Consider the following 23,955-nt stretch of genomic DNA (forward strand, 5'->3'; position numbering starts at 1 on the left):
TGCAGCTCCCTGCCATTTTGCTGGTTTTTAACCCTCTCTTCTCAAGCCCTTCAGTTTCCCGACCCCGTGTTTAGACATCTCTTCCCCTACCAATAAATAAACAAATAAATAGAAATCAATAATTGAAGTGTAGGCAACAAGATCCGATGTGTTCTTCTGTAGCCCTCTTCCCAAGCAAGTATTTTTCTCTCCTATTTTATCAAAACAGTTTTATTCCTCTAGCCACAGTCATCGGAGTGGGCACGGAACTCATTTAACAGATAACTGTGATATAGAATGGATCACCGTTTTTGATACATTTAAAACTTTTGTCAGATTAAAATCCATGCACTTTGAGGCTCTCATTAACTGGTGCGGATCACCCCGCATGTATTACTTACTGTTATGATTTATGGCTGCAATAATCCTTGCCACATCTACCAGCCTTTCCGGAAGTTATTTGTTATTTCCATTACAATAGGATGACTGAGGCCTTTCTTTCTGCTGACCCTTGTAAGAAATTACCAATGCACTCTTTATTAAACAGGGCAGTATACTACAGGCCGGTAATGCTTCCTGAGCTGGCTAACTAATCCTTTTCTACGTGATACATTACACAGCTCTTGTTTTTTCCCCGAGGAGTATTACTGTAGTTTCTGTGGTTTCCAACTGAAGCATAAAGCAATTTCTAATGGTCTGTGTAAGAACAGAGACCAGGCTGTTGTAGCCATATGTTACTGCTTTCTGTGAGAGTTTTTTAATTGTTATGTCAGAAGCCAGCAAGAGTTTTTCTAAGCTGGTGAACCAAGAACGAGGTTATGGGAGAAAATGTCTATTTCTCTTATGGCCGGGTACATCATTTGTTGTTATTCTCAGAGTAATGCAGCCAGTGGTGCTCTGTTCTGCCATTGCGTGGCTGTGCTGCATGACCTGAAAGCACAGGGGAAGCCGGCAAAATTATGAACCCAAGGTTTATTATTAAGGATTATATTCATTACACAATATTATATAATTGTTATTACAATGTTACCACGCAGAACAAAGTTACATTCTCGGCTAGGGCTTGCCTGACCCAGGTAATGCAATACGGGAGCACAAACCAAAAGGTGCTGCATTGAGAAAGTAGCCCGAGCTCATCCTGTTCTCTACGCAGTGACAGTTTGGGTAAGGTTCCAACCTTATCTGCTATGGACGAGTGTCTCGTTTGTTGCTCTGTGAGGTTAACAAGGCGGGCGCAGGTTGCAATGAAGCAGCCCCCTCCTTTCCTTCACTCCACGTTTCTCTATGAGGCTCCAGCCCGGCGCTGTCCCAGCAGCAGCATCAGCCGCCCGCCCTGCGAGGGGGAGGCAGCCCGGGGCATCAGGTGCGTCCCGCCCAAGGCGCGGCCGTCCCGCAGGTACTAATCTCCGCCCTGCCCCGCCGCCCGCCCGCATTCGCCGCCCCGCTGCGCCTCGAGCCGCCGCTCCCCGAGCGCGGCCGTGATGCTGGGGGCCCAGCAGCAGCTGCAGCCCTTCGCGCTGCCCCCGCACCTCCAGCAGCAGCAGCAGCAGCAGCAGCAGCAGCATCACTACTACCGGCGCCAGCAGCACTACAGCACGCTGCCCGCCCGCCGGCCCTGCCGCGAGCCGCCGCCGTGCCCCGAGCCGCCGCCGTGCCCGGAGCCCCCTCCGTGCCGCGAGCCGCCCTCCTGCCCCGAGCCGCCGCTGCCGCCGCCCTGCTTCGAACCCCCGCAGCGCCACGAGAGCGGCCCGGCGTTCGACCGGGTGCGGACCTACGGTCCCGGCTGCCGGCGGGTCGGCGGATCCTGCTCGTCCCGCTGCTCCTCGCCGCTGGAGCGCTCGCACGGCCAGCAGCAGCTCAGCGCCGGCTGCCAGCCGCAGGTACGGGAGGGATCCGGGGGGCGGCCGCCGTCTGCGCGGAGCGGGGCTGGGAGCCGCCCCTCGGCCGTGCCCTTCGGCTCCGCCGCGCTGCCGGGAGGTGCGGCTTGTCTGCCCGTCCGCAGCCCGCAGAAAGGCTCGGCCGTCCAGCCCAACTCCCGTACAAAACACGCGGCTCCGGGGCTGCCCCGGGGCTGGGCTGGGCTGTGCTGGGCTGTCCCGCAGCCGGAGCCGAACCGGGGGCTGCTGGAGCGGGAGGAGCGGGCGTCGTCTGCGAGTAACGCGCTTTAGTCCCGGTGCGCTTCACTGTACGTTTGTTTTTCGTTTGCGTCGGTTTCGCGTTTAGTTCCTGCTCGGCAACTCCAGTTTACTTTAAAAACAAAACAAGGGTTGGCTTCGAGGAAGGTGGCGTCCAGCAGAGCACGCAGCAGCGCCCGGCAGCAGCATCAAGTGCTGTTTGCGCTACGGAGCATGTTTAGTTTATAACATCTGTTACCATCACCGAGTCCATTAAGTTTTGCTGAGGACAAATATTTCCTTGCTGGATGTTTTGCTGGATTAAAGGCAAAAGTGGGTGTAGCTCAGGTCGGGTTTTGTGTGGGTAGCAGTTGTAATGGCGGAGGAGCAGCTGGCTAATAAAGGTGATCAGGGAGTTATCACAGAATCGTAAATTCTGGCCTCGCCGCTTTGCCCCCACACCTCAGGTATTTATAGACATGGATCAGGTCCCCTCTCAGCCTTCTTTTCTCAAGGCTAAACAGACCCAGTAGTTCACTTAGTCTCTCCTCACAGGGGAGATGCTCCAGGCCCTTCACCATCTTTGTGGCCCTCCACTGGACTCTTCCCAAGAGATCCCTGTCTGTTTTGTACTGGGGAGCCCAGAACTGCACACAGTACTGCAGATGAGGCCTTATTATTCTGGAAGACAAGGGTGACGAGGAAGCTGCTGGGAGCAGGAGGCAGCTGTGCGCCTGGTGGGACTGCAGCTGTGGAGAAGTGTGGGGGGGAAATGTTTGGTAAAGAGCTGTGCCTAGAAGAGCACTTGTGTGGTGGGTTCTGCTGTCGTTTGAGCAGACCCTGCGTAGCCATGTAAATGAAATAGCAAAGCAATGTGTGCCTCCCGCAGACAGTTTACTCTTGAATTGCAGTTAAGGGCAGCCTAGAGCTGGAGTTTAATCTTCTTATCACTTGATAAGGGGTTTTCTTTGAGTAATATTTAACTCACTTTTGGAGAGCTTTTGAAGACTGGTTATATCATTGCTATTGATGCGCTGTAGTAGCATTCAGTCTTAGAGTTGGCATCCCCTGTTCAGCTGCTAATGAGCCCGAGGGAGGGAGAAGTAAAGTGTGTATAGAGTGCATGGTAGTGTTTGTTGTGGTCACAGAGTGTTCAGGGTTCGGTTTTCTTTCCATTTTTGGGGGTCTAACTTTGCTTTATCCTTGATGCGGAAGCCAAGTGCTACTCCCAGCCATGGCAGGTTTCATTTGGAGTAATTGAAGGCAAATTTGCTCTCATCTGCCTGAACAAAGTGGAGAATAGCACTCAGCATAAATGTTCTTGGTGTGAGGTGTCTGTTCTTGGTGTAGATAGGGGTAGAACCCCCAAGGCATTTGACACGGTCCACTCGTGAGGAACTCTGTGAGGTTTCCATGGCTCAGCTCAGTGCTGCAGCACCGAGGGCTCTCGCCTCCCGTTGTGAGTACGGTGCCATATTACTGTGGTGTCAGCTGAGTTGTAGGATTTCCCCGTATCCATTGCAGTGACCCCCAGAGGTGGCCTCCCTCTCTCAGCTACCAGATGTAATTCTGAAGTTCTGACTAGATGGATGGGTTGTTTGTAGTTAACGATGTACCCCTGGGGACAGCAGAGGTCTGCGGCAGCCTGGGGCTGTGTCCCATTGAGCTGTGCTGGGGCTGGCACTGGGCTGCAGCCTTCCTGGGGCCGGGGTTCCGTCCTGGCTGGCGCAGGCTGGGCCTGTCGGGCTGGTCTGGGAGGGGAGCAGGCCCGGCCCTACTGCTGCAGGGCCAGGGAAGTGCGTCTGCATCTGAGCATGCCGGAAGGGAGAGCTGGGTGCCTTACAAATAAATGCCGTTTTGTCCAGACAAACCTGGGTTCTGTGTAACGTTCTGCGTGTGATTTATACCACCCTTTTGAATACTAAATGCATTCTAACATACAATTCGCTACTCTTCTAATTTCTGGATTTATTGCACTGAGAGCATATAAGCTCCCAGGTACAGTCATTTACAAGTTATCCTTCCTGAAACAGATAGCACGAGTTATATATTCCAAAGTCCTGTGGCAGCGGCATCTGCATCAGGCAGGTTTGTACAGCTTTACACTACACTGATAATGTGCCCTTTCATTTTGTAGACAATGCTCATCTTGTTTCATGTGCCGCACCACAGTAGCCAAAGCTGAATAAGAACAAGTATCTGTTTCCCTTTGATGTCAGTTGTGTCACTGTGGGTGCTGCTGTGTGGAAGAGGAGACTGGGCCCTGCAAGGCACAGCAGGGCCTTTGGTCGCCTTGCTGAAGTGTTCTGGTTAACGTGTGCGTTTCTATGTTCAATATTCTACTTTTGGTTCTTCAGGTGTCAGTGAGATGTAGAACTGGGGCCGTGTGCTCCCTGCTCCCTCGTGGTCTCATTGCAGTGTCAGGTTGTGATTCAGAGCTGTGCTGAGTTCAGGGGGTTTGTCCTGCACTGTCTTGCTGCAGCCGTACCACAGGGGATGGGAGAGGAGCAAAAGGGTGAGGAGCAGAAACTGTTGGCAAACGTGAAAGCCCAGCACAAGCAATGCATAAGGAATTCACTCACCACTTCCTACTGGCAAGCAGGTGGTACTCCGCCACCTCCAGGAACTCAGGGCTTCACACGTAGTGGTTTCTTGGTCAGACAAATGCCAGTGCTCCAAACCTCCCCCCTTTGTCTTCCCTCCCCCCAGCTCTTGCTGCTGAGCACCATGTCCTGTGGAATGGAAATGTCCCTTTGGCCGGGTTGGGTCAGCTGTGCTGGCAGGGCAGTGCAAGGAGCTGAGACATCCTTGGCTCTGTGCAAGCACTGCTCAGCAACAGCTCAACAGCAATCACTGTTTCCATCAAAAATCCCAAACACAGAATCATATGAGCCTCTACAAGCAACTTGTTATCCCGGCCAAATCCCTGACAGCCCTGAAGGCCTCACTTGGGTACATGGAGTACAGGAGGAGGAGGGAGCAGCTTTCCATGTTTTCTGCCCCAGTTATCATCTTGAGATTTCTTAATTACTGTGATTGGTGCTGAAACAATTTCTTCTCTACTTTGATTTCTCTTCCATGGCGATGTTATGATTCATTCTTGGGAGATTTGGAAAACTGCTTCAGGCTTCTTAAACTTATGCAACAGTTCACAACTGGAAATTTGACCTACTTTGGAGTTGCTCTTAATCCAGTTAAGGATGTCTCTGAGGCTCAACTAAAGCAATGTATATTTTCCAAGCCCACAGGTTAAGGGAAAAAGCGATTTGTTAGGAAAATTGAAAGTCTGCGCTGCGAGGAGGAATAAGTAGCATCTTGTAGACTAACAAATTGCCTGGTGCTGCCGTGAGATTCAGTGGGAATTTTGCTCACTTGGATGAACAGCCAGACATGGAGATTTCAAGCAGAATTCATCACCCGTTCTCTTGTTGGTCTGCAGGAGAAAGAATCAGAATCCTAAAAGGAACAAGACTGCTGCAATTTGTGGATTTCTGTAATTTAAGAAACCATATTTGTTTTCCTCTTAAAGAATGAGCAGTTGTTCCATGTGAGCATCTTTATAGGTGTTAATTACAGTGTTTCATGCCACTTTCTGAAGTAACTGCACTCGCTGGCTCATTGGGTATCAGGTCTGTAGGCAGTTCCCGGATCCCTTTCATTTTGGTGTTCAAGCTAAGTTTTTTTTTCCCTTAGTGAAGCAAGGTTTTTTAGAAGTACATTAAATTTGCACTGACCTTCTTGTGTGACCGGAGGCCTGCAGGTTGAAGGCAGTGTTACATGGAATAGAGATGTGACCCTTGAGGGGCCCGTCCGGCATGTTGGCTTTCATCTGTATCCTGTTCTTTTGGCATTTACAGAAAATAAGGGCCCATTTCCTCTAACCTGTAAATAGGGAATTGAGGGGAAAAAACAAACTTCTGATAATGCAGACTGTGCCGCACTGTATATGGGTTACTGCCTTCTGGGTGGGATGGCCAGAGCTTTACAACTTTGCTAAGTGATGTCGGCCAACAGATCTCAGTATGTTTATAGCTGATGGCAATACTCAGAGTATTTTAGAAGCGTGTGTAAGCTGAATGTGAGCATAAAAGGGTTTAAAGTACAATCACCATCAGTGAATCTTTATTTTCGTCCTTGCAGGGCACTGTTCGGAGGATTATCATAGAGAATCCTGAGCAGGTAGGAAAACTGTTTGCTGCTGGAGTCTCTGTACCTCTTCCTTCCTGAATTACCTCAACTTGGGAAGGTGGTTCCTTCCCTTTGTCACGCCACAGAGTATTTTGAATTCACGAGGCCACACCTTTGGGGGAAGAGGAAACTATTAGGAACTAAAAGCAGTACAGAATTGCCAGCGGGGCCACTCAGCTCTGGGCATTAAGTGTCTATCAAATATGTTTCAATTATATCGCCAGCAGAGAATTGAATGGACACTCAAATATAGATAATTCAAAAAACTATCTTAAATTGCCACTTTGAATCACAAAATGAAGTCATCATTGTTTGGCTACAGTTGTACTAAGTCTGAATTTGCTGCCAACGTTTTTGATTGTGTTTTATTAATGTGTTAGTTACAGGAGCCATTGTCCCCATTCCTAAGAGCGGGGAATTTCTGTCCTGGAAATAATGTCATCTATGAAAAGACAATAAGGAAATACGAACTATTAAATCCCCTCCAGGTAAGTTGGTTATTTCTGGGTGGGTGGGTGGGTGGGTGGGTGGGTGATTTTGTCAATGGTGTTTTCTTGGATTATAAAAGCAGGATGAACGTGTCCCTGATACAGCGTACACTGATCCTGCAACTGCTGGAACATTTGTAGAGCGAAACGTCATCAGTTATTTCCTGGAAAATACATTTATATGAACCGAAATAACAAAAGCCCAGTAATTCAACTGGAGCTCTTTAATCTCTAAAATACTTAATGGATCGGGATGTGTGTATGTTTTAAATTAGGTAATGGAGGTTCCTATTGCCTGAGTACATTAAGTGGCACAATACAATGGAGCACGCAGCCCAATTAAGAAAAGTGTGTCTTCTGTGCTTTCATTTGCAGCTGCTAAAATGTGAGGAGTTGTTGGTAAAATACAGTGTTGGAGTATAATAGCGTGAGGCAAACTCATATTCAAATCGTAAGAAAAAGCAATTTTATTAACATTATTAAAACACCTGGAACAGTCTTTTGATGCACAACCACCTTTCATTCACCGATGTGTTTTTATTGTGCTTTCATCTCACTGTGTTCAGCATCTCAAAATAATCCCCTCCTGTTTTTGTTAAGGAGAAGCAGTACCAGTTTTCCCACCAGTGTCAGATCCCGCAGCCATCTGAGCAGTGTCAGCCCTGCCAGCAGCCGGAGCAGCCCCCAGTCACACAGCAGTGCCAGCAAACGCAGACTGGCAGCCCATGCGAAGTCATGCCCGTCTGTGTGACCGATGACTGCAGAGGAAACACAGTGAGGAGGGTGACAGTTCAAACCTGCGAACAGGTCAGGATCTTGGACATAAGTCCATTCAGCATTGCTTTCTATCTGAACTGCTCGGTAGGGGACTGAAATAACTTTATCTATGTGGAAGTGTTTGACATAGTGACCTTGCCAAGGCACTGTGTCAGGGCTCTCCCTGCTGCTCATCCCAACTGCACATCTTGCCTCAGCATTAGAGTAAGGCCTTCAGCTTTTGGATACTTTCTTTGTATTTGGTTGATTAGCTCCAGTTCTTATTGCATTATAGTGTGTTATCTTGCATTCTAATATCTTATTTAGTAAACTAGTTAGTTTCATCTCAGTTTGTCACTACCGTTTTGTTTTGGGTCCCATCTCTCTACCTCTTTCCCTCACCCCTTTCCAGGGCCTGGATCTGAGTCCCTGTTAGTCAGGGAACAAGGCCAGATCAGCCCATACACCACTGACAGTTTCATTGGAAGCACAAAACCAGCTTCCCCAAGGAGCTGCTGGAGGTGGTGGTTGGCGTATAGTGCTACTTTGGTTGGGGGAACAAGCATGGCAGTCCCTTCCCATGCATCTGTTGAACATACAGGTGCAAGACTAACACACTGGGTGACTCCTGCATTGGTCTTAGGAGGAATTTTTCATAGACATAGTCCAAGAAAACAACTTAGTTAAACTCAGTGTAGGCTGCTGTTTTCACTTCTATTATTCACATAAGTACACATTTTATCTCCAGTTGGAGGTGCTTTAACGTTCTGTTGGGTTTGAAATAAAAAAAAGAGGTGGCTTTTGTCACTGCCTTTCTGTAAATCCTCAGTGTTGTCCACATGGATTCTACAGCTACGGAAACGTTAGAGATCATTAAAGGAAGATTTAGCAATTCTCTGCGCTTTTTGTATTAGAATAGTAATGATGACATTGCTGAAAAAGATACTACTTTGCCCATTTCTTGTTGCCATACCATAAGAATTTATTTCTGTACAGTTTACTGGAAACCAGAAGGCATGGAACACACAATAGCCAGGAAAAGAACAGGATAAACAACTCAGAAATTAATAAGTGAACAAAAAATTCCATCATCTTGGTAGCATTGTCACACTCAGCTTTCTTCCCAAGGAAGGAAATGGGTTATGATCTTCTTGCTTATCCTCTGTTACATCCTTTGCTCTCAGGAGATCAATGACCAGCTGGACTGCCGCTACTTTGGTGAGCTCCTTGCTGAACTGAACCGCAAGACCAACGACCTGTACAGCTGTTTACTACAGCATGTGGAGAAGATAGGAGGAAGGTATTGGCCTTATGTCTGTTATCTGTGTTCTGCTATTCCAGAAATCCTAGGAATGCACAGCTGGGAGCAGTCACAAGTTGATTCCAGTCTTGACAATGTCCTTATCTTTCCCTCACAATCAGCATTACTTTAGTACTCCCCTCTCACTCTCTCTCACTTCCTGCTGTCAAAGTTGACTGAAATGAGTGTATCTGCTCTGCAGCATGGGCAGAGTGGGATCCCAACATCACTAAAAGCCCTGGCACTGCTAAGAAAACACCTGCTGCATGTCAATACACTTCAGCTTAGTTCTGGGTAAAGACATGGCCCAAACTAATGAAGAACTGGGTAAACTGACCATCACTGGGATAAATGCCCAGAGAAACAGAGTTGCCTGTGCTGCTGTTAGTATTCCAGCCTCCTCACACAGTTGTGCAAGGAGTCGCCTTTAATAACACACCACCTGTCACCTTACAGGGAGGGTAACAGCTCTTGATCTCATGATGAACCTTCCCTGTTCTGCACTGCAGGGACAGTCTTTTTGTAGCTGTCAGAGTGATCAAGTCCTGCAAAGTCTTGTGTTATAATCAGCCCACTGCATTTTGTCTATTTCCAGGAACCACGACATCGAATGGACGAGTCAGGTAAGCATCGGGCATGTGCTTACAAAGCTGTTCTCTGAAGGTCTTGGTAAGGATGCAGTGGATCTTGGAGCAGATGAGGCCAAGCAAGTTTAACTGAATGAAGCTGATCTTTTGTTAGTTAATTATTTCTGCTTGTTAACAACATTCAGAGCCTGAGACGTATTGCCAGGTAATGTTTTCAAGTGTGGTAATAGTGAAAGAAACAAGCTTTAATGATTTGCATTGTTATTATGACTATTGCAGTACAAGTCAAATTTTGAAAGTCTTTCCTGTTACACCAGTAATGGTTTCACTGTAGAACAAATGCACAGAGATGCGTATCATTTTAGTATGCATTTCTGCAAAGCATGTTTTACTCTCTTGCCAATAAAGCAGCTGCTGCTCAGCACCATGCACTGCTGTGTGCTGCGAGAAGTAAAGAGAAATGCCTCTCACTGTGATGAGAGGAACTGAAGTGGACAGAAAGACTTTCTAGGTTTCCTGACCGCTCACTAGTGGGAATCCAGCTGCAATGCACACAATCATCAGGACCTTTTTAAAGTCGTGATTTTTGTGATAGAAACGCTTGTTTAGGATTAAACTACACGAAGCAGCACCACTTCCTGGCTGTCAGGATCTCCTGTAAAACCCTGGTCATCATTTGTTTGTCGACAGTCTTTTCATTACTTAGGAACACGAGATTTGCTTACAATCATTAACTGCTGGGAGCTGTTTTAGAGTTAAAAGTGCTATTTCTTAAGAGAGGATTGTTCTGAATGCTGCTTTTAAAACAAGCATTAAGCTTAGTGTAGATTTAAATACATACTTCATTTATCACTTCATCTCAGTGTTTATATGCCACACTTATATAAGACTTTGGAAGTTTTCTGGGTGTACTTTGATCTATTTTCATTCTTATTTGCCTTGCGCTAAACGTGTTTTTCACAGCAGAGCTGTGTAATTAATTAAGAAACTTCATAATGATCAACCAGTCAAAATTCTTAATCAGGATGTCTCCTTCTTCATCCCTTGGCTTAGACTGAAGATATTGAAGAATTAATTCCCAAAGGATTGTCTGAGGCAACAAAGCAGCAGATTCGTTATCTCCTCCAGGTATGTAAATAACATGGAGGGGAAGTCTCTACTAACTTGAAACAGTAGAGGCTGCTGTACACAAACATAGCAGGGAATGTGTACGTAACACTGCTTGGTATTTTTTCATTCTATTCTATGTAAAGGGTATGGAATCACGCAGGTAGCTCAGGTGCCAACGCAGCAGTTCATTTCACTGCTCACTTGTTTATTTTAAAGTGTTTTACTGGAGCCTTCTTGCAGTTTTGCTAGAACCCATTTTGGCAAGTAATGAAAGAAACTGAATTTCACTCTTCTTATTTGTCCCTGTTGTATGTTAATGCATCGCCTTAGAAGCTAAAGGCAAGCAGTGCGTGTTTTACTGAGTGATGAATGGGGTATCCATTAATAATTACATCTGCTGCCTCTAACCTGAGTCTCACCTTTACAAATGGTCTGGCTAAGCACCGTTAACTGCACTTATCACTGTGGCATGCTTATAGTATCTGGGGTGCTTTTACACATAGTAAAGCATATTGTAAACAAAACTCATTAATTAATTACAACAACCTCTATTTTATTTTTTCTCCTCCCAGATGAGAGTGACATCAGATAAATCTTTGAGACTTGTGCTTTCCACTTTCAAAAACTTACGTGAAGAGCTCTGCCATTTACAGGATGACCTGGGGGTAAGTGAAGTTGTATTTCTCAGTCCCCATGGCCTCATCCATTTGTGGTCCCCCTCGGTACAAAGTCCATTATGACGAAATTTAACTTGTGAAGTCCAAGCTCAGTTGCTTTAATACAAACAGATGGTTCACAGACTTGCAAGATCTGCACAGTGAAGGAGGTTACATTTCTTCCTAGCAGTGGGTTTCAAGTGTTCAGTTTGTTAAACCCTAAAAAAAAATATGAAATTTTTACATCAAGAAAGGGTCTGTTTGAGTGGATTCAGACTTAGTTCTGCATTAGTATAAATAATCCATATGTGTCTACATCAATGAAGATATTTTGGAACTGTGCTTTTGTAGGTGCCTTGTCTATGTTATAGACACTGAGTGCTTACATAACAGCACTCTTCCAGGAAGCAGGAGAGCTCAATTCCTTTAGTAACTACACAGGAGAAAGTCTCTCTGTGACACGATGAAAGAGAAGTTTCTGAGACCACTCAGTGCTTACCATGCAGCATGAAGCACAATGAGCATGGTACTGCTGCACTGAGTGTATATGGGCTTTGTACTTAAGGAAAAAAAAGTTTCAAGAAAACTGGGTATTTTTCACTTCTAAAATATCACTTAATACAAAGTATGTTGTACTTTGAACACACTTAGGACTAAGTTTAATGAAAAATTGCAGCTACTCACAGCTATCACTTTTGTTTTACAGAAGCTGGAAACTGACAACGTCTTACTTAAGAAGGATTTGGCTTTTAAAGAATCTCAAGTAAAAGAATATGAAACTATGTTGTCTTCTCTGAGAGAGAATAATCGTCAGCAGCAGGTAAATCCTGAATATGGTTTCAGTATAATTACTGTCAGCTATAAACTGGCTTCTGTGCTGGCTTCTGAGTGTTCCAAGTAATTACTGCCTGGCTGTGTGCTGGTGTGGGTGATCCATTTACTTCCCTAAGCAACACCACACATTCTTTCCTCTCCTGTGCTTTCCAGCAAGGACTCAGAGAAAGTGCTGCCAGGTGTCAGTCTCTGGAAGAACAGCTCCTTTCTCTTCGACTCAATGAGGGAGAAAAGGATTGTCAGCTAAAGGAACTGGAATACTCCAAGCGCGCCTTGGACCAAGAGATCCAGAGTCTTAAGCTACAGGTAATAATACCTGCACTTGCTCTTTGTTCAGCTGTTGTTATTCACAGATGCAGATGTCGTGGTGAAGAAAATACTACTACTTATAATATAATAGTACTTTAAAAATAAGAGATACTTTATTTCCTTTAGATCTGCTCCAGTCCAACAATTCAGGCTACCACAGATGAGCTCTCCAGCCGTTATGTAGAGATGATCAATAACTTGAGAGAGGATAAGGACCGTGAGATCCGCAGTCTTAGGGTACGGTGATTAACTTGGTATATGCTGCATTTGTCACCTTTTGTGACTGGAGATAATCAGTCTATTTTTTAATTAAGATCTATCAGATGCTTTTTAGGTATCTTCTTGTTCTGCAATTATTTTATACAACGCTAATGATAGCACAGAAACTCATAAAATTGTGATTTAAAAAAAAAAAACAAACAGATTCCTTTGATGTTTGTGATTTTAACCAACAAAATATATACAGAGTTTACTGGATACTGTACGCTTTCTGTATACAGAAAGGTCCCCTGCAGGGAGCACCAGACACATAACTGTTTCTCAACCTTTACTTCATAGTCTCAGTTGTGCCAATTCCAACAAGATATATCAAGGCAAGAAGGGAATAACAGCGACTTGCAAATGAAGCTGCATGAACTGACAGCGATGCTGGAGGAGAGAGATGTTTGTATTAAACAACAGCAAGAGGTAAAATAGTACAGAGTATTTCTTGTCTAAGAATATCATGTGCTTAAGCCTTCACTTGCTATGACAGTAGCAATTTAACTAGGAAGTCACATGTACCCTCCTGGTTCAGGAACTGGGGTTAGGATTATTATCATTCACTGAGCTAAAATTAATAATACTGTCTGTTATTCCACCACTTCTCTTGGAAGGACATACATACTATTTCAGAGGGTTCTTTGATAAGAATTCCAGCATGGATTCTCCTGTGGCTTTAGTGAACCAGTACCTCAGAAAGCATTATTTATTTTACTTGAATGTTCATTTCTGGTTTTCTCAGGAACTCTACAGACTCAAGCATGAGAGAGTATCAAACAGCCAGTCCCCTGGTGTAACAGCCATCATCACAAAGAAGTAATGTAGTTATTCATCTTTCTTAAAAACACATCCTCTTCATTTTCCACTGCATAGCTCCTATTAACTATGTCCTTACCTCCTTCTAATGTCTTAATGCCAAATGTCTGTTCAACTTTCACAAAAGGGAAAAGCTCCAGCTAGTAAAACCTACCAGAAGGATTCAATCTTAAGCACCATAATAGCAAATAGTGGGGTGGTTGATGTTTAAATTGCATAAAACATTTTTGTTACTAATAGGAATACGTGGAGATTGTTTACTGATTTAGGATGATGGGGCAAGATCAGAGATAGTGATCTGGATACAGGTACGGAGATTTCAGTTTGATAGTTTACAGCTGAGCAACTCTTCCCAATACAGGTACAGGAATCAGTATCCTATCCTGGGTCTTTTGTCTGATGACTACAAGGCTACATCACCCGTCAACAAATCACAAACTATTGTAATTGAGAGGACTGGAGAGATATGGAAACACGTAAGTTCATGCAGGGATTCGCTACAGAGTCTGAGATATTAATTTTTCTTCAAAGAAATTATGAGCCAAAACTGATGTGTGAAAGAAAGCCAGCACGTTAATTTAGCCATGCTGCACAAAGCAAGGCAAGTGAGTCCAGTCAAGGAACTGCACTGTCTGTTGCAAGAAGGCAGTAATTGCCAGGTAGAGTATAAATAAAACAGCGTATTGTTATTTTCTGACCTTTAATTACCTTCAACAAAGGAAGTGGTGTTGCTCTAACAGTCTTTGCCCAGGTGCATGAGGCAGTCTTGCAGGCATCAGTAGCTGCAGTGAGGAGCTGAGAACTTCTTCAGTGCTCTGCTCTCAGGTGAAAGGTGCAGGTGGTGTGTTTGGGGTGTATGGTATTCCTCTGAATCATGACTATTAATTACTCTGCACTATTATTAAAACAGATTAAGCACCACGTTCCTGAAACTCACACAGAGACAGAGCAGTGACTAATTCCAGGAAACGCAGGAGAGTGGTGATTTCTTTTTAAAGGGTGGCTTAAAGTTACAGAAAGTGGGACTGCAGAAGCTGTTTATGTTACAGGGCACAAGATAGCATCAAGTCTGAATACAAGGTAAAGACTTGAGAAAGATCAGCACGGCCAGCTCACAGCCAGGACAGAAACGTAAGAATAGCTTTCTGGGGGACATAACTAAGAACAAGCAACTTAACAAAAGCAGCCTGAGTAGGCTGAAAGTGAAACATCTGGCAAGCAAGGAAATAACATGGTAGTAGAGAAATAACAGTAATAAAAAGCTAAGACCTCTTCCTAGCTTACTTGAAAAGTTAGTCATATTTTCCATTATAAAAGTGAAAACAATGAATGCACGCTGCATTTAAAGAGATCAATATCACTGAATAAGTAAGAACTATTAACTGGTTGCATTTTGAGTTTCCCAAGGTCTTTATCACAGGTGCAAGTTTCAGCTGAAACAAAATGACTTTGTTGCAAGATAGAACTGATAAATCCAGTTTGAGAAGTGCCAGTTTCCTCCAAGCTTGACAAATATTTTTTCTGCGTTCATGTTCTGTCAGCCAAATCTTTCTATCTGCATTCATTACTGAATAGCGATGCTGACTGATAAGTATCTGAACAGGGTACTGAAAGTAGCCCGTATGTGACAGTGCCTTTCAAGTAATGAGTATTCATCATGCTGACTCTCTTAGGATGCTCAAGCAGAAGTACTTCAATCTTAGTTATATTAGAGAAAAATTCTAGGGTAGAAACTCTGTAGTGTCTGATAACTTCCTGTGCTTGCTGGTATTCATTAATACAAAAACAACCCCTCCCACCACTATCTATTCTTGTGATTACTGTAGACAGAGAATGATGCCAGTTCTGGCCTCTGCCACTTGTTGAACAGAATTGTCTGCAGCTTAATGACCATTCCAGAGCTGCTGTAAGAGCTGACATGCACAGCACTTGGAAAGGGGAAGGCTCACTGAGGCACTTAGAGACTGTTAGAGAAAATAAGTGTACAAGTTAACTGAAGCATGCTTTATACAGCAGACACTTCAGTGAAATGCATATCACCTTCTAACAGGCTGCTTGTTTCTTTGCTTTCAGGAATGAAAGAAATCCCTCAGCCATCCAAGCTGGTTAAAGGCGTCCACAACAAACACCTAAAACTGCTTTATTTTCTGCTTTGTTTGTTTGTTTGTTTGTTTTTTCCCATCAGTAAAAGGTTTGGTCTGATAGTGAGGGAAAGGCCAGGGAAGAAATTAAGAACATGAAAGCATGAAGGCAATGCAAGACAACGTCTTGTCCTCATCATAACAAACTGGTACCTATGTCCATAAGTTGCTGCTAACATCTGTGCACAAATGTTATTCATACTGTTTCTTGCACTTACTTTTCTCTCAGAAGAGAAAGGCATGCCACGCTGGTGAGGACTTCCATTGTTCCTGACGTGCCTACCACCTGTTCTTCAGTCATTCTTTCAGCCATCTAAAAGACAGAAGTCAGAACTCTGAAACATTTCTGTTTCCTCTTCATTGCGTTATCCGTGTTTTTTCTCTCCTATCTGCTTGTGAGTGAGAAGTGAGAGTGATACAAATCTAAGTCATGCACACACACGGAATGGCTGGTTTCAGTACAGAGAGATTCACAGATTGTCACTTCATCTACTGCAGCCTATTCAAGATGAAGTAAAACCCAGTAAGAACTGTCACGGGGAATGTTACTTTACATTACATCTGCCTGTCCAAAACTAAACCGCAAAGGAAAATGACTTCATTTGTTCCAGAAATACTAAACGTGGCTATTGAGTGAGTAGATGACTTAATTTGGGCTGATGCCAACTTTGGAGAATGTTACTGACATCAGAATATTAACATATTGCAGTTACACCTCTATAAGCCCCCCAAACCAGCCACAACTATTTATTTTGCTGTGTTTGAAAACATCAAGATCTCATTATATTTTTATATAGAAAAACTTAGCTCATAGAGTATATTTTATTATCAGACCAACCTACTATTTACAGTTTTTTGCTCCAAGCAAGACTATGGTAATTCTCTCATCTGACTTGGTACAAATAATTAAGCTGCTTTGGTATAAATAATTATGTAGCCGTCTAGCCAACACAATGTATTAGGTGAGAGGGAGAAGCACTAAGAGAAAATCATAGGCAAAAAGCTTTGTGCAATCAGAAGGTGCTAGCTCTGTATCACAGGGTTCTTGCTTTGCTCTTTCTTATGGAATCATAGAATGTTTCTGCAGACACGTACTTCTGTTCGCCAATAATATACAGCACAGACACTCTTTAATGGTGAAAGAACCCTGTTGGCAATACATGTTAAATAAATATAACTTTCTGAATCATGGCTCTACTGGAAACAACGTTTATCTACCCAGTACTGGAGGGGGTTGTTTTAGGGGACGTGATGCTTTTTTGAAACAACAGATTTCTCTAGACCAATCTTCACAAGTAAAGGGATAGTGGGATGCTTCTTTTCTTGCACTTGATTCCAACCTTCACTCAGTTAATGTAACAGCATAGAAAAAAAAACCGTAATACACTGCCACAGTACTGTCACAATAACCTTACTGGCACTGTCTAATGACTTATCATCCCTGGTGTCCCAGACCATAAAAACAGAAAAAGAACAACACATTTGTTTAATGCCATCATACTGATGAATGCAGATTTCCCAATGAAAAGAGAAAACAACTTTCTGACTTACTGTGGTCTTTGCCGTGAACTCATCTGGGCCTGGCAAGCTAGAAGCATTGCAAACAGCTCCAAAGGAAGAAGCTGCAAACAGCAGAAAGAAACATCAGTTATTAATGGACATACTTTGCATTCATTTCAGCTACTCAATGGCTGTACAGTGTATTTACTAATCCTTCTGGAAAATAACTACTAAACAAATGTTTCTTTAACTCTGTATGACTTACTTTCTTAAGACTATAACAGCACAACAAAAGCAGTCAACACCCTCACGGACAGAAGAATGCAGACTGAAATGCACTCAGAGCTGCTGGGTGTTGTGTTGTCATTTGATGACAAGGCCATCATTAGGCAAATGAACTGCTCTGCATATACAGCTGGCATTATCATCCATTTGAAAACATGCTGATTGTTCCCCACACTTGGAGCACCACTAGCACACATACCACTAAATATATATATATATACACATTAAAAAAAAATAAAGCCTAGTTTTCTAACCAGAAGAGACAAATGTCAGCAATGCATGGTGCAGGAAGGGCCAGATGCTCTGAGGCTCATCTAATTAACTTAAAACATCCATATGCTGTACATTCTGCAGCACTGACTGCCAGCTCAGCACATTTTACACCCAGGCACCACAAAGCAATAGATATCTGTTGAAAAGCAGAACTAGATAAGATGAAGCACAATGGCCATTTGGGGCTGTTTTTGTTTTCAAACTGGGTTTATTTAATAAAGCAAAATTAGTATCTTATTATAAAAATAACTGATATTTGCTGTCGTCTCATCTGCTGCATCCTTTCCAGTGAAGGGAAACTGATTTATTTAACATTATTTCTGTTGGACATGTTTTTCATGCTTACTCACCTCTGTAAATGCCAGTTATCACTCAAACTATCAACAACGTGGACTATTTTTCACCTCAGTTTCAGGTTTGTCTATTGCGATTTTTTGCAGGAGCAAATTCAGAAAATCACAGGCAGTGTCTATGCATTTACAAGTGTCTGTACAGCCCTCATCAACTGCTAATGGTTTTATGAACTGAACCTTCACTGCCTGTGGTGATCTGACAGTATGCAGTTTCTTGTTATTAAGCTGAAAAGTAGGAGAAAAAAAGTTTCTTTAATTTCTCTTGCTAAGCTTTACTTGTAACAATGTGATGTGAATAGTTTCTCTGCCCCAGCTGTGAAATGAAAGCCAAATAGAGTCCTAGTGTAGAAGTTTCTGACACCTCTAGCACTGTCTGCAGAGTCAACATAAGCTGTGAATACTGCAGCAAGGTAGCAAACATACCTTTACTCCGGCCTTTACCTTGAGATTACTCTGCTGGCGTTCTTCCATATACTCTCTCCATTTCATCACCTTTAATTGCGGGCATTTGAAACCTGAAGAAAAACAATAGATGGTGATCAAGTCATGAATCACTTTGCACTACTTCTGATATTTAGGAATTCTGTCATTCAAATAAAAAATGCAATGAACAGCTGACACTCAGAGCAACCCTTCTGCATGTCAGTGAAACTTGCTGCTTGCTCAAACAAACGTGAGCTGTTTGTGCATTACATAGAACAGCACAGGAACAGGCAAGGGGAAATCCAAATGTGGTCAGGGACAGCCATCCCAAGTTAAACATATTGGCTGAGTGCACTCAGAAGAATGTAGGGACTTCCTCAAACTGCTGTGAAATTGTCTGACACTGCTGAAATTGACCAACATACAGATAGCAATACTTACTACTATTTTTGCCTTCAACAGACCTTATTTCCACACTCTTCTTAGCTAGGCTTCACTGGCCATTTTGCTGTTTCACTGCCAAAAGAAGGAAGAAATAATGAATATAATGACACGTCCAAAATGCTAAAGCAATAAGCCAACCAAACTATACTGGTAACTCATCTTCATACTTCCCACTGGAGAAGGCTGCCCATAACCACTGCCATTAAACTCAGCTCAGGTTCTCCATCTATCTTTCACAGACAGCAGGGCTCCTACACAGACTCCTAGGCTGTACCTGTTCTTCAGCTCCTCTCTCATTCCTAAATTTGTTCCTCAGCTGACAACAACCAATTACAGTTGTAGTTTTTCCAACCACTGTTTCCTCCCACATAGTGGAAAACATGTTCCTCACTGATTTCCACATTCTGAAAGGTACAACTTCTTTTTCCTAACTAGAAGGAAATCTCACTTAGGCAGACCTGCAGGAACACTCAAAACCCATTTCAGCTTCTGTAATACAAGGTTACAGAACTTCGAAAGATGATGAAGCTGAAATGGAAGTAAGTCTTTATCCAGCGCCCACCACACTGTTCTTGCCATCATTAAACATGTTAAAAAACAAACCTCAAAATAACACTCTGTGGACTTTACAGTGTGTAAGAGTTTTGGGCATGGAAAAACTATGTGCAACAGAAAATCTGAATAACAGAACTGATGTCCCACGCTGCACTGTGCTTTTTAGGATGGCAGACACCGTGGTTCTGAACCAATATTAATTCTGAGAAGTTATGGTACAACCCACGATTGTAATAAATTAGCAGCATTTAGGGAGTTTTCTCAGCTGAAGCTGTAGAAAGAAACCATACACAAGAAAAAACAGTACACCAAAAGATGGTGTCTGGATGAGGTGCTGGGTGGTATGGTTCGTAGCTTAGCGGTAGTAACAGTGACAGGAGGACAGTTGGATCTTGTAGACAGATGATCTTCTATGTCCTTTCCGACCTTTAATTCTATGACAGGTAAAATAACAACTGGAATTCAGTTAGAGATTTAGAAAATACAAAATCCAAATTTGATGTGTATTATCTCATCTTAAACAAAACAACCATTTGTCACAGAGTTACCTACATCTATGATTTTGAACTATGAAATCTTGTAAGGCCAAAGCCTTCCACTGTACTCCTTTGTCTGCTGCCCCTATGGCCTGTTCTGTACCACACCAACTCTGGTGGGTCCTTACACAATGCAGAACTGAATCTAGTTACAATGCTGGCCGAAGATGTTAAAAGAACTCACATATCTGGTTATTTTGTCCATCCTGAAGGTGGGAAAATGAGCCAGCACTGAACGGTCATCTTCAGCCTGCTGTGAAGGATCTCCTCCAGTCTACATATTCAATACAGTTTTCAGGAATAAAGCATTAAAATAGTCAACAAAACACAAGATTAATTTTTAAGCTTTTGTGACTGTCACCATCTCCTCCTCTGACTGCTGGACCTACAGAAGGAAGCATCAGAAACAAAACACGGGCTATTCCATTAACGTCTGCACTTTGTCAGCATAAAAGCCACTCATTGGCTGGCTAAAAGCACGCCGGAAATCCTCCAAGTGTTCATTTAACACCGTGTTACTTTCTTAGAGGTTCCAATCTATCACCGACGTCATAATTCAAGTATCCTAAAAGAGAAGAAAGTTAAGACAGCAGTACTATTAGCATTTTGACAGCTGTTCTTATTATTCAGTTAATAAAAAGTCAGCACCTACCTGCCCTTTTCCAAAAAGTGAAAGAATTCCAAAGCTATGGCAGAATCTCACCTGGTAATTATTTAGAAACAAGAGTACTTACACTACTGGCAACCTCAGGGGGTTAACTGGGACCTCGATCTTCCCCCTCAGCAGTGGTACACGTGTGTACCTCGGGCAACCTGTTCACTTGAGATGTTATTACATTTCAGATTAACCAGGGAATAACAACGTAACTAAAACAGCAAGGCAAAATTACACCGAATGAGACTTTCCTAAGTCACCATAAATGAGAAATAGACTCCAAAATATTTGGAGTGCAAGAGATGCTTTTTATTGTATGCCCGTTACGATGAGTAACACATTTAGAAATAATAATCCCACACAGTGACAATCTTATTTTACAGCGTGTACATCATTTTTTACAGCCACATAAAACACGTATTTTTCTAAGAGATTTCCCAAATTTCACTTCCTGAAGTTTAGAAATATATAAAAAAAAATAAAATAAAAACAAAAAAATTTCTCAAGGAACTGATTCTCATCTGGTGCAAAAACAAAATATGAACATTATCTGAAACACAAAGCCACCATATAGCATGAAATTACAATTTCTCATGTGAACAGCTGTGTGCAAACATGAAGCAACTAAAAAGAGTAAAAAATACACATTATATGCGTAACACTTATGAACAGGTTGTTCATTAAATAGCCCTAGACCAGCTCGTTATATTAAGCGCCATTTGATTTGCAGCATGCTAACACAAAGCATTGTTTAAAGGGATGCATATTTTAAATGTATACACTGTAAACTGAAGATCCATCTCCAAACTCTAGCGGCAGCATATTTCTCTGGCTAAATACTGCATATATACTTTCTTACAGATTGAAAATGCACGTTTATAGCGTGGTATAGACTTCTTTTTTTAAAAGAATTGATTAAAAGGTGCAATTTTATGTCTCTACTGAAAATTTCATATTAGGAGGTAGGGCAATAGCCACACCTGTTAAGAACACTGCCCTAAAGAGCTTCTAAGTACTTTGACTTTTAATTAAAAACAAACTATAGTTTCTTTTCCATTTTCTTTTTAATAGTACTTCGAGATTTTAAAGTATTGAGAAAAAAAAAAGTAGTGCTGAGTAGCAACACTATCAGCTGCATCCATTTCATCCTTAAAAAATAGAGTGTTGGATTCAAACTTAACTTTATGTGCCATACTGAACAACATTCAGCCGCAGTTTCAGGTAAAAAAAGGGTAGTTATGTACATACACGTCTTTAAGCCTAGCACCACAACACCACCTCTGAGATCAGAACATAACGCTGTATTTTATCATCGTATCCTGCAATAAAATAGGTTAGCAGCTTTGAAAATCATTACAAACTTCTCGTTGGACCTAACTAATAGAGGAAACCCAAACGCTTCCCACTGAAACGTTGTATTTGCTGAAATAAGGACAACCCCCCCTAACGCTGACCAGTTCTACAATATAATTTCCAGGCACAATTTCAAACGTTATGACCAGGTGACTGACAAATACTCTTCTCTCAGGACCACACGAGAAGCCAGGCCCAGCTGCCTCAGCAAACCAGCTGTAAAGAATCCCATCACATATCTGAACTGTTTTAGTATGGAGACAAATGCTCTCACTGACAAAACGGGTAACACAATCATCTTCTTTTTGTCTTCCATAGCTTAACAACGCGTAATACTATTACTTAAAGACATTCATTCATCCTTCTGCAAATTTAAGACATTCATCTATCTTTCTGCATTCTATAGTGCTCTTCAGGTTCTGATAAGCAACAATCATAGGGCTATGAGATCCCCTGTCAACCCTAATGCTTTTAAGACTTTTAATACAAAGAATGTAAAGTTATGATTTAATATCGAGCTTTGAAACCAGGAGAAACAGTTCATGAGATTTTTTTTCCCCAATTATCGTAACACAGTTTCTAAATTGCTTCCTTCTTGACATCATATATTACATTATGGCCTCTCTGTGGTGCCTCATTATATGCTGATTTTTTTCTGACGGTCTACGGAATCCCTTTTTGCAATACTCACATCGGTGAGGGTAGTCTTTTGTATGAATGGAAATAACATGCCGTTTGAAGCCTGAGGCGTCTGTAGTGCTATATTCGCAATACTGGCATTGATAAACTTTTCTTCCACTGTGGGTCTTCATGTGCTTCTTAAGTTCAGTTTGCTGCCTAAATCCTCTTTTACACCTTTTGCACTTAAAAGGCAGGTCCTTTGTGTGAACTGAGAGGATGTGCCCGCTCAGTATAAAAGGATCTGACGTTTTAAAGTCACAGTGTCTACACTGATGTATCTTTTTACCTTTATGGGTTTCACTATGCTTTTTGAGCTCTGATGGACGATGGAAGCCTTTCTCACATACCTCGCATTTGTGGGGAAAATCCTTTGTATGAACTGAAATAATGTGTCGCTTCAGGTCACTGGAGTTGGTGCTCTTATGGTCACAGTGTGGACACTGATGAGTCTTATGCCCTTGAAACAATTCTGTGTGCTGCTGCAGCTCCTTTTCATCTGCAAAAGCCTGGGGACAGTGCTCACATTTAAACGGCAAGTCATTCCCGTGTTTGGTTTTGATATGAGTTTTCAGATTGGACTGATCAGCACACCTGAAGACACAGTGCTGACACTGGTATGGCTTTTCCCCAGTGTGGGTCCTCATATGCTTTTTCAGCTCTGATGGATGACGGAATCCTTTCCCACACTCCACGCATACATGAGGGAAGTTCTTACTGTGAACTGCAAGTAGATGCCTATTGAGTAGCCCCTGCTCTGCAGTTTCATAGTCACAATATTTGCACTTGTGCAGTTTAGGCTCTTTGTCCCTCAGTATTAGTTTATTAGAACTCAACGGGCTTGCTTCTCTGTATCTTCTTGTATATTCTGTAAACTCATGGGTTTTATCAACTTTATTTATAAGTTTATGGCTTTCCAGATGATTGTGGAAACTTACTTTTTTGTTAGTTGTAAAGTCACAGTCTGTACACTGGTATTTCTTCTTAATCAAATGATCTGGATGATTCTTCATATGCCTTTTCAAGAATCCTCTGGATTTAAATTTTTTCCCACATATATGACAAGGGTAAACTGTTAAGGGCTGTCCATCAGGACCTATTATAACAGCTGTTTTTAAACAAACAAAAACAAGTTATGAAGGAAACGAGTTTACTGATCAAGAAGCTTTAAATCAGCCAACTGCTGTTCAGATTCATGCACTTACACTTGCAGCAAGAGATGAGTAGTTTAAAAACAACCAATGCACAGCGCCTACAGCTTATATAGTTTTGTTTTAGAAACTGCTCAGACAGGTAAGCGATATCAGATGTACGGTGAGCACGTCCACAATTACTTTTTAATCACTTGCAACATTCAGACA

At 42.6% G+C, this 23,955-nt stretch overlaps 2 protein-coding genes across 17 annotated transcripts in view; one reads left to right on the plus strand and one right to left on the minus strand.

Annotated features, from left to right (window-relative positions):
* Positions 1–1,397: 1,397 nt before the first annotated feature.
* POF1B (POF1B actin binding protein) lies at positions 1,398–16,730 on the plus strand. Its single transcript, XM_015860322.2, has 15 exons — positions 1,398–1,859; positions 6,234–6,272; positions 6,662–6,769; positions 7,370–7,576; positions 8,710–8,825; positions 9,421–9,448; positions 10,466–10,540; positions 11,095–11,187; positions 11,885–11,998; positions 12,166–12,318; positions 12,448–12,558; positions 12,880–13,008; positions 13,325–13,398; positions 13,760–13,874; positions 15,472–16,730. The coding sequence occupies exons 1-15, from the start codon at positions 1,461–1,463 to the stop codon at positions 15,475–15,477; spliced, it is 1,767 nt and encodes a 588-aa protein (XP_015715808.1). The 5' UTR covers positions 1,398–1,460; the 3' UTR covers positions 15,478–16,730.
* Positions 11,055–23,955, minus strand: part of ZNF711 (zinc finger protein 711) — a 30,207-nt gene continuing 17,306 nt past the window's right edge. For 5 of the 16 annotated variants that reach the window (XM_032444199.1, XM_015860309.2, XM_015860308.2 and 2 more), the window contains 5 exons: positions 18,815–23,702; positions 18,374–18,465; positions 17,091–17,161; positions 15,758–15,852; positions 11,055–11,397 (listed from right to left, as the gene is read on the minus strand). In XM_032444199.1, coding sequence (XP_032300090.1) covers positions 22,525–23,702 — 1,178 coding nt within the window. In that variant the 3' untranslated portion in view covers positions 11,055–11,397; positions 15,758–15,852; positions 17,091–17,161; positions 18,374–18,465; positions 18,815–22,524. Of the gene's footprint in view, positions 11,398–14,106; positions 15,853–17,090; positions 17,162–17,947; positions 18,176–18,373; positions 18,466–18,814; positions 23,703–23,955 lie in introns of all 16 variants that reach the window. The other 11 variants (XM_015860315.2, XM_032444198.1, XM_015860319.2 and 8 more) reach the window with 11 other exon arrangements.

Source organism: Coturnix japonica, chromosome 4 (genome assembly GCF_001577835.2).
Source record: "Coturnix japonica isolate 7356 chromosome 4, Coturnix japonica 2.1, whole genome shotgun sequence".
Lineage (NCBI taxonomy): Eukaryota > Metazoa > Chordata > Aves > Galliformes > Phasianidae > Coturnix > Coturnix japonica.